The sequence below is a fragment of the Chrysemys picta genome, chromosome 6 (genome assembly GCF_011386835.1).
Source record: "Chrysemys picta bellii isolate R12L10 chromosome 6, ASM1138683v2, whole genome shotgun sequence".
In the NCBI taxonomy this organism is placed as follows: Eukaryota; Metazoa; Chordata; order Testudines; family Emydidae; genus Chrysemys; species Chrysemys picta.
In genome coordinates this window covers 13,733,011-13,747,388 of record NC_088796.1, presented here as the reverse complement: position 1 = coordinate 13,747,388, position 14,378 = coordinate 13,733,011, and the positions used below count along the sequence as shown (strand labels likewise).

The window sequence follows — 14,378 nt, the reverse complement described above, 5'->3', positions numbered from 1 at the left end:
GGGGAGATGAGGTCGGGTAGGCCTGGGGGAGGGGAGGTTTGCCCTCCTCCCTTACTGTGTCTAGCAGCTTTGAACTCGCCCGTGCGCGGGCAGCCGGCTTGGGACACTCGCCCTTGGGGCTGCCTTTCCCAGCCAGCCCCGTCAATCAGCGGAGTCGCTGCCTTCGCAAGCTGCAGAGGCGACAGCGGAGCCCAGCCCCGGAGAGCGGAGCGGCCGGTCCCAGAGGGACACCCCGAGCAGCTCCTGTGTGGGGTCGGGGGTGGGGGAAGCACTGGTTGGGGAGAGGGCGATTTGCCTGCGGCTTGCAATGCGCTGCCTGGCTGTTAGAAGGCGTCCGAGATCCCCAGCCGCAGGAGGGGGAGAGAGGCAGAGGAAACGCGCTCCTAAAAACTTCCCGGCGCTGTGAAGAGCAGAGCGGCCAAGGGGATGAGCCGGGGGGACTCGGGTCCGACCTGGTCCCCGTTCCTGTGCCAGCGCTGATGCCTTGTGGTATTGTCCCTGCCAGGCGCTTGTCACAGCCGCTGGAGCGACGCTCCCGGGCAGCGGAGTCTAACAGGTAAGCGGCAGCCCTCTGCCTCCCCTCCCCTCCCCTCCCCTCCCCGGCTGGAGAGGCGGCTGATTTGAAACAGGCTCCCTTAAAACTCCTCATTGGCACAAGCCACGAACCCTCTCCCTCTCTTGAAAGGCGACGCTCTAACTGACGAGTCGATTACGATCATAATGATTTGATTTTTAGTGCGGTTTTTTTAAAGGCACAAATCATGCCCCCCGCAGACTGGCGTGATGGTGTGTCATGTGTTGCTCAAGCCTCCGCGGCTGAGAGTGGGTCTATTTGATTAAGGCAATTCATCTTTGATTACAGGGCTCTGGTGTCACCTGCAACAAACACAAAACGCCTTTGCAAGGGCTTTTCCGAAAGCTCCCGTCAGCAGCGCCCGTGAGAAATGCCGCGCTCAGCCTGGGCGCAGCCAGGGAATCTTCAACTAGTGTCTGCCTGGCTCGCTCCTGGCAAGTTTGGGGCGGTGCAGAGAGAGGAGAGATCGGGAGTGATAGGAACAGGAGCTACGTGCGGTTGTTACTTACAGGTGCATTTAAACGCTTCATTTCTCTCTTCTTGGGTTTTTTTTTCCTCGTGACTAATTAACACGGGTCATAAATAACTGATGCCAAGCGCAAGGGGGGAGAGAGGCTTCTGCTGGCTGTAAGTGGGGCCAAAGCGTGGGGTCTGCTGACGGGAACCACCTCGCTTGGCTGCTGAGAGAGGTTTTACGGACAGGAAAAGACTGGGCTCGTTCCAGGAGGATAATTAGGGGCAGGGAGTATCGCTCGCCATTCCCTCTGAAGCAGCGCTGGGGGCTACATCTGGTGTATGCGGAGCTACGCGCATTGCAGCGGCAGGGTAAGGAGCTGTCCTTTCAGCACCCACAGCCAACTTTTCCCCATTGCTCTTAGGGCTACCACCCTCTACTTAGCCTATCCCAAGTACTTCTTACAACTTGAAATTATCCGCCTCGGGTGCGTTCTCTCGGTATGTTAATCAGAGGAGACTACATCGTATCTCCCCACAGCCCCCTTGGGGTCTTAACAGCATAAGGCCGGCTGAAAACGGAGCCCAACTTGATCCAAACCAGGCCTGTTGCGTTGTTCTGGGTTGTAAAGTAGTTCTGCCCATTTCATTTCATCCCAGTACATGGCGCCTGTAAATTCATTTCCAGACTCTCTCACTCGAACGGCTGACTTGCAGACCTTGGGCCGTTTTCTTTAAAATAAAAAGCAACCTTCCTCGTTGATAGGCAATTTGAATCTGTATTTAAATGGACAAAGGCCTGCAAAAAATCAGTGTGTGTGGAGGAGAAGAGGCAGAAGTCAGCCAGTCAAAAGCCTGTGTATGTGTGAGAGTTTATAAGGGAGCAATGTTTTCTGACGTGTGAATCTACACTTGGAAACAAAAGTGAAGCATGTTGCATGGAGCAGATTTTACCTTGTGTTTGTAAAATGACTTTGAGGTCTAAGAAATAACCCGTTGATATAAAAACAAAGAATAAAAAACACTCATGTTGCCACAAACCCTCATAATATGGTTGTAGCATTGCCTTTAGGAATGACATCTCTATACTAGTATAGCATAATATCTTCATTAAGCGAGCTGCATGCTTGTTGCACAGATCTCATTGTGGCTTCTAATCAACTCCTTCCAAAACATGGGCAGTCCAGTTGTGATCTATAATCCATTATATTACAAAATCTTTGGGGAAAATGTCCCTATAGTATAATAGGGTCCCTGACAAATTAACTTTTAACATAATCATGACAGTGAGGGGAAAATATGGTAATGGATATTCCATGGGTAATGGAACAGTAAAGAACTTACATTTGGTGGATGAGAGTCAAATTGTGACTTGACAGACCCATAAGTGGGTAACATGAACTATCAAATTATGGAGGAGCGTAAAAGCTAAACAAACATGGTACCCATAGGTTGTTTATTCCTCGTAAAATACAACTCTACAAAGCAGGAAGTTACTGCAAACATTTATCAATAATGAATGAATCTCCTGTAATAAAATACTTACATAATTAGCTACAGCCAAGTATGTGCATTATGCTAACCCCTTTGCAACTCTGTGGAAAATCTGAGCTGACAAATCCTTTAAAATATCCCTTTAAATACCAAAACAAGAGCAACACATTCGCCCAGCGCTCCGCCTTCTATTATGCTATGATTTTCCATTTCTGAAACAGAAAACGTAAGTACTCCTGAAATATAACAGAAAACTCTCTTTGGTGAATTCAGAAGAGTCATTAACATTCAGCTTTAAGTGAATGTTAACAGTAAATAAAGAAATCTCTTGATTGTAATAGTTGTAACAAAGCAATAATAAACCAGTGGGTGGTCATCAGTAATGATAAATGTATCATTATTACTGTGTGTCTGGGAACTGGGTTTGGAAAGTACTTCAGACTTTTTAGTAGCAGGCTTGGTGGCAATTCGTTTCTTAGCCTGGAAAAAAAGCCATATAATTTTATACACAATTTAGGTGAAAATAAATTTAAATCTGTATATTACATTTTTAATTTCAAGATAGTAATTAAAGTTGGTTCATTATATCTCCTCTGAAACTCTCAGTGCTCTTCTTAATTGCCTGTTTGTACAATTTGCTTCTAAGACACCCAAGGTTACTTGGTTCTAAAAGATGCAAAATTTAATTATTTACCAGCATTGAGTTTTCAGATGATCACACCATGTTTTCTTCAAAAGTTTGGTCTTGTTTTTCCTCCAACCCCAGTTGGTTAAGGCCTTATTTTCAATTGTAACAGTTTGTTTCTCTTTTAAATAACTTGAAACAAACGTGTTTCTGGTTTCAGATTTTCAAAGAATGGTTTAATTTATACATTTTTAAAAATCAATAGCCGAGGTTTGTTTTCTGGAGGTCAATTCACCAACGTCTAAATCTGCAGTTGCTTCCCCCTCCCCCACTATATTAACTTCTATAGGCAGGACAAAGCTATAGAAATAAGGACCGTTGAGTTTTTAAGGTATAATGGTCCCAAAAAGCATAAGAAGAGATACCTAGAAAGAATCTATTCCTAGGGTGTAATTTCTGTTACCAAGCATTAAGATAACAGATTGCACCTTTAATACAATTCCAACACAGCAGGTTTAATGTTGATTGCTATGATACCACTTTAATATGCCTACAGTGGAACTATTCGGATATGCTTACAAAGGTTTGCAAATATCTTGAATAATGACAATCTCTGCCTTCGATGACTTGAATCATATTTAACTGTGAAGTTAAAAGAGCTGCCTCAAACAAAAGATACCGTTTAAATTAATTCCCTCTCCCATACGTGCCGTCAGCAGTTGCTGGGGTCTTCCTCCTCCTGAAGACCTATCAACATCCACAGAAATATCAGTTCCCTAAACTCTCCCACTGCTTTTAAAGTGTCAGTAGAAAGAGACCGTGTTGTGCCTCTTTCCCCGTGATTCTGATTATCGCTGCATCTTTTAGACGCGTCTTTTGCCAGTGAAAACTCCACCTAGATCTCTGCCCTTTTGTTGTGTCTAGCTAGGAGGTTATTCAGGAGCAGAGACAAAAGCCTGAAGTGATGTGATCTAAATGAGCTCCGGGGTTTTCCAGATGGGACCATCTCAATTCCAAATGCCCCCTTTGCTTTCCGATTGAAATAACAACAAGATGTTTTTTTTTAATTCAACTATTAAAGCGGGCTTCCGTGTAAACAAAAAGTCCCAACATATCATGATCAGTCATTTAAAAAATCATGCTTCAGTACATAAATCTATTTCAAATTGAAATTACACCTTGTGTGCCTATTACTTATAGCTGCAAGTTTCATTGGGAGGGGGGTGGGGCGCGGATAATGAATGTGCACAAGGGTTGGTTTTCCTTGTGGCTTTTAAATGCAGCAAGGTAACCTTGTTCCTCGTGCCATGTCTGGTAGAATTAACGCTGTTGGAGTAAATAAAAGCTGTAAGGGGGGGGGGGGCTGATGTGGAGTAAACATGAAGGGTTGAGCTGGATCAATGGTACTTTCCCCTTTCTCTACAGTTGCTTTCAAATCAGCCATTCCTCAAGGAACAGGAATCACTTCTATTTGAATCAGGAGCGATCGCTATATACAGATTATTACGCAGAAAAGGGGAAGAGGGGGGGAGGCGCAGACCAAGCGAGAGAGTGACTTTCTCTGTCCACATCTGATAGAAGAAGTTTGCCCACGGTTCCTTTCAAGTCCTTCTTCAGAGGTGACCCCTGGTCCTTCGTTATAAAATAAGCCATTTAAGGTGGCAATTGACGGTGAATGACTCCAGATTTGCTCTGTTACACCGGTGTAAATCCAGACCCGCCCGAGGTTACTCCGGATTTGCACCGGTATAAGTGAGACCAGAAGGTAGAGCTCCTTGGTCAGAGAGCGGATCTCTTTACCTACAGTCTGCTTGGCTGCATAATTAAATGATAGAGACGCTCCCCATAGAAAGCGAATCTGTTAGCCAGTGCAAAGCCCCCACTGTAGCTCTTCCAGCCCGTTAGCAGGCCACGTCTGAGCGAGGCCTGTCTGGATCGTGAATAGTCCTTTTCAGTGCAAATCCACAACAGCCACGTTGCGTGGCGTACTGCACGAATCACTATCGGTTCTTTTCACAAGGTTTTCCACCAACAAATCTGGATTGTGGCTAAAAGGCTCCGAGCGGTTAATAGGACGCCTCGCCATGCTTCTTAAATAGGCATTATTGGGCAATTCTCCTCTCACGTGTGCCAGTTTTACCCTGGCGTCACTCCGCTGATTTCAGAGCAGTTACTTCTAATTTGTACACTGGTGTAAATTACGAAGTGAATCCGCAGCTCCATGCTTAAATAGGGACAACGTCAATGGATTTCAGAACCAGTTGCTCCTGCATTAGCATTACCCGATGGAGCCCTAAAGTGTTACCCAAGGGCTCCAGAGAAGCTATTACAATCTACCGAGCAAAACAAAAACACGTTTAAAAATCTTCTTTAAGACGCTAAATATAAAAGGCTGGCTAAGGCTCTTTCGGAATTAGACTCTTTTCAATATGTATTTCCTGTTGTATTATTTAGCTCATGGGGGAGCTTTGTTGGTTGAAGGTATTGCCAATCTGAAAAGCTGTCCAAATGTGTTTATACACATGCACTGGTGGCATCCTGATAACATGTGAATGTACATGCATTTCTATAGGAGTATTTTCCTCCTTTCTGTGCTGCTACAGACTAGCATCCAGGCACAAAATAAAGTGAAACATCTTTAAGTAATGATCTAACTTGGAACCAACAAGACCAAAGGAACACACAAAGTTTGAAGCAGAGACTCTAGCAATCGGGAGTCTAAACTGTGGCCGATCTGACAAATTATGTACGAGATTTTCCTCTTGATTGTTGGGATTTACAGGCCTAACACCCATTAGCCTTAATGGGAATTGGGGCTTTGTATCCCCAGGCATTGAAATGAATGTGTATTTATTCAGGATGTGCTGCAAAACCTAGGCACGAGATAGGATGAGCACAAGTTTATCTCCATCTCTGCATTTCCTTACAATTAGATCTCCTTCGAGTATCTGAAAGACAGAGGTTTCTTCGGAAGTTATTTTAGGTAAACTATTTTAATTTGCTGTCAAACCCTGTTCACAAACAGGCTCCAACACACTTGAGGAAATCTATCCAGGTTTGACTATGAATGTACTGTTAGAATATCAATCTAAATAACTCAATTTTCAGATATAGACAAGCCAGTCTAAGAAATCACCAAAAATAATACTAAAATCCAAAATGACTTGGCTCTCCAGAGGATGAAAGGCCTTAAACTGGATCTCATATTTTTGTGATTCTTCTTCCTTTTGTTCAAAGAGGCGTTGTTCTTAAATATTTTACCTGATATGTGCATTTTAGATATATCATCTATGTAATAAACACTTATACACACACACACACACACAGAGCGAGCGAACAAATATGTAGCACAGACACATACATACCTGTATTTATATATAACGCTCCTTTCCTATCTGTACCATATACGAATCAAATACCAATTTAGTGAAGACAGGAGAGGAAATTTCTCCGTGGCGTGGTAATAGATCATACAATGTGTGACACTGGTTTAACCAATAAAACAATTTGAATCAATTAGCTCGCGGAGGAGAGTTTTGAAGTGTAAAATTCATGTCAGTCTGGCTAGGAAGCATTGATTAAAATGTCACCAATCTGAGGCTTACAGCTATTGCTCACATGAAAGCAGCAGGCTCCGATATGGAAGAGAATCAGAAAAGGGGGGGGGGGCGGGGAGGTCCCTGTGTGACAATTGCTGTGTACGGGCTAGCAGGATTTAATAAAAGGTGACAGAAGTAGTAATAAAGACAGGCTTTTGCATTTCAAAGTTTTAGCGAGGATCAGGCGTTGTAAGGGCTCTGCAAGTTAGCTGTCTAGGTAAAGATTAAAAAGAGTTTTCAATATTTCTGGAATATCTGTTGGTGAATGATGCTAAGAGTCGAAAAGGAAAACTGCAGCTCGCTTTAGCATGCAATCCTTTATAAAACGTTTTCGGGATTAACAACCACGCGGAAAGGTTTCCCATGTTTCCCCTGATCTTTTAAAAAAAATCTTTAAAAAATCATCTAAGGAATATTTAGAAATACCCAATCCCCTGGCCCTAGATCCATCCTGCTGTTTAAACGGATCTGAGCTGGATCTGTTTGCCAGATGCTATTCGATTTTGCCTTGAAGTCTGCAGGTTTTCACTACTAGCAAGGACCTGACAAACTTTGGAATGGGAAAGCCTCTTCTCTCCGGTTGCTATTATCAATACAAAGTTGAAACCTGGTCAGTCCAAACACAGATCTTGTCAAATCTAAGGTGTGTGTGTGTGGGGGGGGGGCATCAGGTGTTTGCTCTGTTTCCTCTTTGAAGAAGTGTTGAAGACCCGCTACATATGAACGATTGTTCATACAACGCAAGGATACCTCAGCTGATCTTTCATAGCATACAGTTTTTCATGCTCACATCTGCATTTATCAAGGAGATCAAAACATTAGCTAAACTATAGCCAGGCATTCTTGGAAAGCTACAGGAAGGAAAGGGGGAGAACTATTTCGAAATCTTGAGAAGTTCCTTAAAGTCAAAAGAAAGGGAGGGTGTGTGTGTGTGTGTGTGTGTGTGTGTCAAGATTAGGCGTGGAAATTACTTATAATTGGATGAGGAGGAATAAATCGTGGGTAGTTAGATCGAATATTTTCCCTGCGATATGCCGAAAATAATGCCAGCGTCTTTATTTTTGTCAGGAAGTTCAAAGCGTTGATTATCTGCTTGACAAATACAAGTGCAAACTTTACTATCTTGTTTAAGACCTACTTCATATTCGTTTCTTCATTTCTTTTGCCAATTTTGTGCAAAAAAAAATACGACAAGCCTTCGTGAAGCTGGGTTTCAATACGTCTGTGCTGCTTGCATTAGATTGTTTAGTTTGCTTGGGGCGCCACATTTTTATTACTGTCCATTGCGTTTGTTCTTTAGTTCTTGCGCCTGAACCTATCGGAGTCGGCTGTTAGAAAAGTTACATTGCACCTATGTCATGCAATCCTCATTCTTCGAACCTAAATGTTTCCAAAAACTGTAGCTTTTATCCTCCAATTGACTCCCCTCCTCCCCCAATTTCTTGGCAGAGCTAAGGCTTAAAACACTCAAAAACATTTAAACAGTTGTAGTTACAAGTTAAATGTCATTTAAACTTTCAACGCTCTTCCCTCTCTGGTAAAACGTGTGTAATACTTCCCCCTAACTTCTGGCCAGTTAAGGGGCAAATATATTGACAACAGATGAATATCCTGCGCTCTTTATTCAAATCTCTCTTTAGGCAAATTTGCCATTGAGCTTGTTTGTACACTGCCAAGTACCACTGGGCCCTAATCGCTTGTTGGGGGCCCGAGGCGCTGGGCCCTAGGAACCATAAATACACAAAATTACGTTCAAATGTTTTGCCACGATATACAGAGCCGTCGATTTGCTACTTAAAGAATCGCGCAAAAGGGATTATTTAGTCTTGTTACGGTGGATTCTTTCCCATCGAAATTCCCTTTTCAAGGCAACCCGCGACATCTCCAGCTCAGATAGGTCACCTCGCTACCCATTTGGACAATGCAACTGTTTTAAACACAAGGCAATCCACAGACTTATTTTATACTCAACCAACATTAGGAGGGAGTAGTCTGCAGGGCGTAGGCTTTTTGCAGGTTTTCTTCAAAGTACGTTTGAGAAGGGGGTTAGAGGGGAATTATCCACAGGGCTCGATGCTGCAATTCAGGCAAAAAGGGAGTAAGGGGCTCGGGATGGGTCCTCTGCTGTAATTTTAAAAACGTCTCCATACTGTGTGGGGGTGGGGGGAGGCGTCTCCCCGCACCATCTCCACCTGTTGGGGAAGCAGCGGGAGGTGGGCTGGAAGAGCTGCTGCGGTGTCTAATCAGAATGGATTGCACGGTGAGGCTATTACATTATCGGGTGACAACAGACCCTCTTTTGCCATGAATCCTGGGAGAAGGCATGCCTCGTTCTGCCAGGGTTGGGGCCCTGGCAGGTCGCCACGCGTGGCTGCACCGGGGCGCCTCTGAGCCCCCACTTTAAACCCCCATTAAAGGCGCCGGCGAGGTCAGGGCGCTGCCGGCCGTTCTCCGCCTGCCGAGAGGGCTCTCGGTGCAGCCTGCCAGCCCCTGGATGCGGAGTGCCTGGGAGCCGGTGACGTCACCGTGCCCACTGGGTGTCGTCCTTTCGGTCCGCCTGGAGTTCGGAGACAGAGGGGAAGGCGCTCCAGCGAGCGCTCCACCTGGGGCTGGGCGCCGACCCGTTCGCACGCGGAGAGCAGGGGCTGAGCGGGACTGATCCGGCTCGCCATCTGCAACCGTCATTCTCCGCTATCATTAACGCAGAGGACAGCCCTGCCTCTGAGCGGAGGAAACCTTGCGAGACTCCTTGCCTGCTTGATTTGAGGACATGCTTTGATGTCTCTTCCCTCTTCTCCCCCCCCTTCCTCCTTTTTGAGTCCCCCCCTGGAAGCCGGTCAGGAGGACACATATGTAAAGAACACCGTGCTTGAGGAGGTAAATATTTCATCCTCGCTGCCTGTTCGGGTCAATGTTAGCTCTGGTCAGATTTTCTGCATGAAGTTCAGGGTGTGTGTATGGGTGTAGGGGGGAGGGACAGGCAGGTTATACATTAAATTAATTGGGGGAAAGGGAGGGTGCTAGGGACCTTTTATAGGATGTTTGCTTGAGCAAAACTTTTACTTTCTTCCAATTGCCTTTTTTAATCTTATTGACATCTTTCACCAGTATTGATATATGGCTTCCCCCCACTCCCTCTGTGGCAGGGGAGGAGAGAAGGGGGAAGATTGGGGTTTAAACCACTGGTTTAAACAACGCCTGGTCCACAAAACCCTTGAAAAATCATACCAGGAAAGTCTAGCTGGACTTAATCTCATTCAGGTCCGTGTCTATGGCTGTGTAAAAGTCAGCATAGTAGCTGAGAGGATAAGAATCTTAGTTGGTCAATGAGGGAGCTATTTGAGGAGTTTGTGTAGGGGAACGAGGTATAACTGTTGTCTCACATTGCCTATTAAGCATCAGAGGGGTAGCAGTGTTGGTCTGGATCTGTAAAAGGAGCCAAGAGTCCTGTGGCACCTTATAGACTAACAGAGTATTGGAGCATGAGCTTTCGTGGGTGCATCCGAAGAAGTGGGTATTCACCCTCGAAAGCTCATGCTCCAATACCTCTGTTAGTCTCTATAAGGTGCCACAGGACTCTTTGCTGCTATCGCCTATTAAATACAATATCTCCGGCGGAGAGAGAGTTATGTGATCCATCCCAGGTGACAAACTCGGTTCCTGTCTTGTTTGAACGTGTCTAGGTTTGTTCAGCAGTCCTGAAGGCCACCCCTGTAATGAAAGCTGAGAATCAGAGAAAGCAATATTGTGAAATAGTAATGTCATATGAAACAAAGACAGAATTAGAATTGTATTATGATCTTTCAAATCAGAGATAAATATGACCTGCAACTTATTAAATATAAACGATAAGGTTGAGATGGTCAGAGAAGGACAATTTTAAGCAACTGATGTAGCCTTTGATTATCTCAGTTATTACCCAGTGCTTTCTTGGGAGAGAAGATGGTGTGCTTTAAAAAAAAAAAAAAAAAAAAAAACCAGTTGTTTTGCCCATAGGCGTTTCTGTTGTTTGGTTTTGTACAATTCATTCTAAATCCTTATTTTAACTATTATTTGCTTTAAAAATATTCTTAACTGGTGCAATTAAAGAATTGACTATTCTCCTAACCTGAGATGATATTGGAATGTATGCCTTTGAAAAGATGGCATTATCAACCCTTTGAAGATAGAGGAAACGTCCCGATAGCATCCAGAGAAAGCGGAAGCAATCAATTCAATATTTTGTGCTGATGGTGGGTGGTAATTGGGTAGCTTCCTTGAAACCTTGTCGAATTTTTAAACCACTTCTCAGTAACATTCTTTACACACCCATTGCTTTTCTAATGTCAACACAGTAATAGGTAAACATTTGAAAATGGTTTCAAATCATAAACACCTTCTTCTATTTAGGAGTATTTGGGTCTCAGGAATGACGATCCAGATTTATCCCGTTGATCAAACAGTAGATAATATAGTTTTATCATGTGATGCGCCAAAATTAACTACAATATTTCCGTTTTGTTTTAGAAGCTTTCCAAATTTTTCTTTTTAGCGACTGAAGATTTTACACTGCAAAAATACCACCACTCACTGGAATACGTTGGTGATGTGGATTTCGTTTCATGTCAGAAAATTATTTAAACTTTCGATTCAAAATTGTGAATTAAACCTGGTACTAAAGACAATCGAGTCATATTAAATACGTTTTGGGATAAATACATTTTAAGATTCTTTGCCATTCAGAACTCCCACTGAAGTCAATAGATGTGCTAGGTATGGTAGGAATGCAGAAAACAATTCTAGCATGTGAAATGACTTTTTTAGATGTGGTGTTTTAGCCCTGTTGGTCCCAGGACATGAGACAAGGTGAGGTAATATCTTTCCCAAAAGTTGGTCTAATAAAAGATATTTCCTACCTTGTCTCTCCCATTTTTAGATGTCACGTTTGTACTTTTACAGCGCTTGTTAGACTGGAATAAGTGTATAAGCGCTTGTCAGGTCTGATAACCTTTCCGCGTCCACGTTTTTTAACAAAAGGTTTAACTTGCTTCAGTCTGATTCACTTGTAAATAGACCAAAGTCTGTCCCAGACCCTGGCAGAAGAAATTCAAGTGTGGGATTTCGGTTGGGTTGCGGGTTGGCCCGCGATGGCGGGTATATAATGCAGTAGGACAAATGTTCTGGGGACTGCCTCTGAAAGGAGTGATTTTTGCCTTCCCTCGCTCCATTGTCCCATCCCCAGCAGACCCATGTTCTTTTCTCTTCCAGTGGGCCACAGAAAACTCCCGAGGCTGAGCGCTGAAGAGATGGCGACAAGCCCCCGGCCAGGACCTACGGACATCCTGCTCTCCTCCCCCTCCAACACCTATCAGCCGGACTCCATGAGCCAGCAGAGAGCCAGCCACGCCAGCATGAAGCCTAACCAAGTGGGCCAGGTGATTTTGTACGGGATCCCCATCGTGTCTTTGGTGATCGACGGCCAGGAGCGGCTGTGCCTGGCGCAGATCTCCAACACCCTGCTGAAGAACTTCAGCTACAACGAGATCCACAACAGGAGGGTGGCGCTGGGCATCACCTGCGTGCAGTGCACCCCGGTGCAGCTGGAGATCCTGCGGCGGGCCGGGGCCATGCCCATCTCTTCCCGCCGCTGCGGCATGATCACCAAGCGGGAGGCGGAGCGGCTCTGCAAGTCCTTCCTGGGGGAGAACCGGCCCCCTAAGCTGCCGGACAACTTCGCCTTCGACGTGTCTCACGAGTGCGCCTGGGGCTGCCGGGGCAGCTTCATCCCGGCCCGCTACAACAGCTCCCGGGCCAAGTGCATCAAGTGCAGCTACTGCAGCATGTACTTCTCGCCCAACAAGTTCATCTTCCACTCCCACCGCACGCCGGAGGCCAAGTACACGCAGCCCGACGCCGCCAACTTCAACTCCTGGCGCCGCCACCTCAAGCTGACGGACAAGACCCCCCAGGACGAGCTGGTCTTCGCCTGGGAGGACGTCAAGGCCATGTTCAACGGCGGGAGCCGCAAGCGGGCCCTGCCGTCCGCCCCGTCCCAGTCCGGCGCGGCGGCGGCCGCCCAGTGCCACCCGCTGGGCTCGGTCAAGGCGGCGGCCGCGGTGGTGGGCGGCGGGCTGCTGAGCCCGCACCTGCTGGGGGCGCCGCCGCCGGAGCTGCAGCAGAAGCGGGCGCGCTTCGAGGAGGACGAGGAGCTGGAGGGCGGCGGCAAGAGCCAGCGGAGCTACCCGGTCATCCCGGTGCCCAGCAAGGGCTCCTTCGGCGGCGTGCTGCACAAGCTGCCCGGCTGCGGCGGCCTCTTCCCGCACCCCTACGGCTTCCCCGCCGCCGCCTTCAGCCTCTGCCACAAGAAGGAGGAGGGCGCGGCGGGCGAGGCGCACAAGGCGGCCGGCGGCCTCTCGGGCCTCTTCTGGCCCGGCCGCAAGGAAGCCGCCTTCTACCCGCCCTTCTGCATGTTCTGGCCGCCCCGCGCCCCCGGCGGCCTGCCGGTGCCCACCTACCTGCAGCCGCCGCCGCAGCCGCCCAGCGCCCTCAGCTGCTCCCTGGGCGACAGCCCCAGCCTGCTGCGCCAGGCCTTCCTGGACCTGGCCGAGCCCAGCGGCGAGGCGGCGGCCGCCGGGCTGGGCACCCCCCCGGCCGCGGCCGCTCCCCCGGCCAGCGGCGCCGGCAGCGGCAGGGACCCGCTCTTCGAGGCGCCCCCTGGCGGCGGGGACGCCGCGTCCCCCGCGGCGGAGGCGGGCGGCGGGGGCAGGGTGCCGGCTCGCCACCCCCACCTGCTGGAGGGGCAGGCCGGCCGCAAGGCGGGCAGCGGCTACCACCACTCCAGCGCTTTCCGGCCCGTGGGGGGCAAGGAGGACTCGGAGAGCCTGGCCAAGCTGCACGGGGCCAGCAGCGGGCCCCACCACCCGGCCTCCCCGCTGCTGCTGCTGCAGGAGGAGCCGGGCTGCGAGCGCCACCCGCCGCCGCCCCAGCCCCCGCACCGCCTCCTCTCCCCCGGCGGCACCAGCTGCAGCTACCCCAGCGAGGAGAGCAGCGAGGAAGAGGAGGAGGAGGACGAGGAGGAAGAGCAGGAGGTGGATGTGGAGGGGCACAAGCAGCCGGAGGAGGAGGAGCAGGAGGGGGACCCAGGGGTGGACGCCCTAGGGGGGAGCAGCCGGTACCTCCAGAGCCGGGGGCTGACGGAGAAAGGAGGAGGCAGCAGGGACCGGGCTGCTGCTACTGGCCTCTTCCCCATCAACTCCTCCAGGCAGCAGCAAGAGGAGAAACTAGGGGACACCAATGCAGAGCTGCATCCTCCTCCCCCTGGCCCCCCGAAAGGGGGGAACAGCAGCAGCAGCAGCAGCCCAGTGCACCATCCATCACTGGAGGAGCAGCCCTCCTACAAAGATGTAAATATCCCCTTTAGGCTCCTTCAAGCTAATTATTATTATTGAAATGCACCTTTAGGCTGAATCGGTTCCATATGCGTAAGGAAGATGGATCGTTCGCGTTCCCCACAGAAATAAAATATGCAGGGTGGTTCATACAAATCGGCCCAATTGTTCTTGAATTCAGACTAAATGTAGAGGGTTATTTCTCTTCCCTACAGTAGATTTCGGTTTGTAAAGTGGAGAAATCGCCCCCCTAAAACAGAAGTAGG

The 14,378-nt window shown here is 47.9% G+C and overlaps 1 protein-coding gene across 7 annotated transcripts in view; it reads left to right on the top strand.

Annotated features, from left to right (window-relative positions):
- The first annotated feature begins 291 nt into the window (after positions 1–291).
- The window catches only part of SKOR2 (SKI family transcriptional corepressor 2), a 46,557-nt gene continuing 32,470 nt past the window's right edge, over positions 292–14,378 (top strand). For 2 of the 7 annotated variants that reach the window (XR_010602086.1, XM_065598697.1), the window contains exons 1-2: positions 952–1,085; positions 11,993–14,127. Coding sequence is in view for 6 of the 7 variants with exons in the window: in XM_065598697.1 (XP_065454769.1) it covers positions 12,031–14,127 (2,097 nt within the window). In the remaining variant the exon portion in view is untranslated. Of the gene's footprint in view, positions 557–951; positions 1,086–1,124; positions 1,400–2,628; positions 2,748–9,023; positions 9,623–11,992; positions 14,128–14,378 lie in introns of those variants that run through there. The other 5 variants (XM_065598700.1, XM_065598702.1, XM_065598698.1 and 2 more) reach the window with 5 other exon arrangements.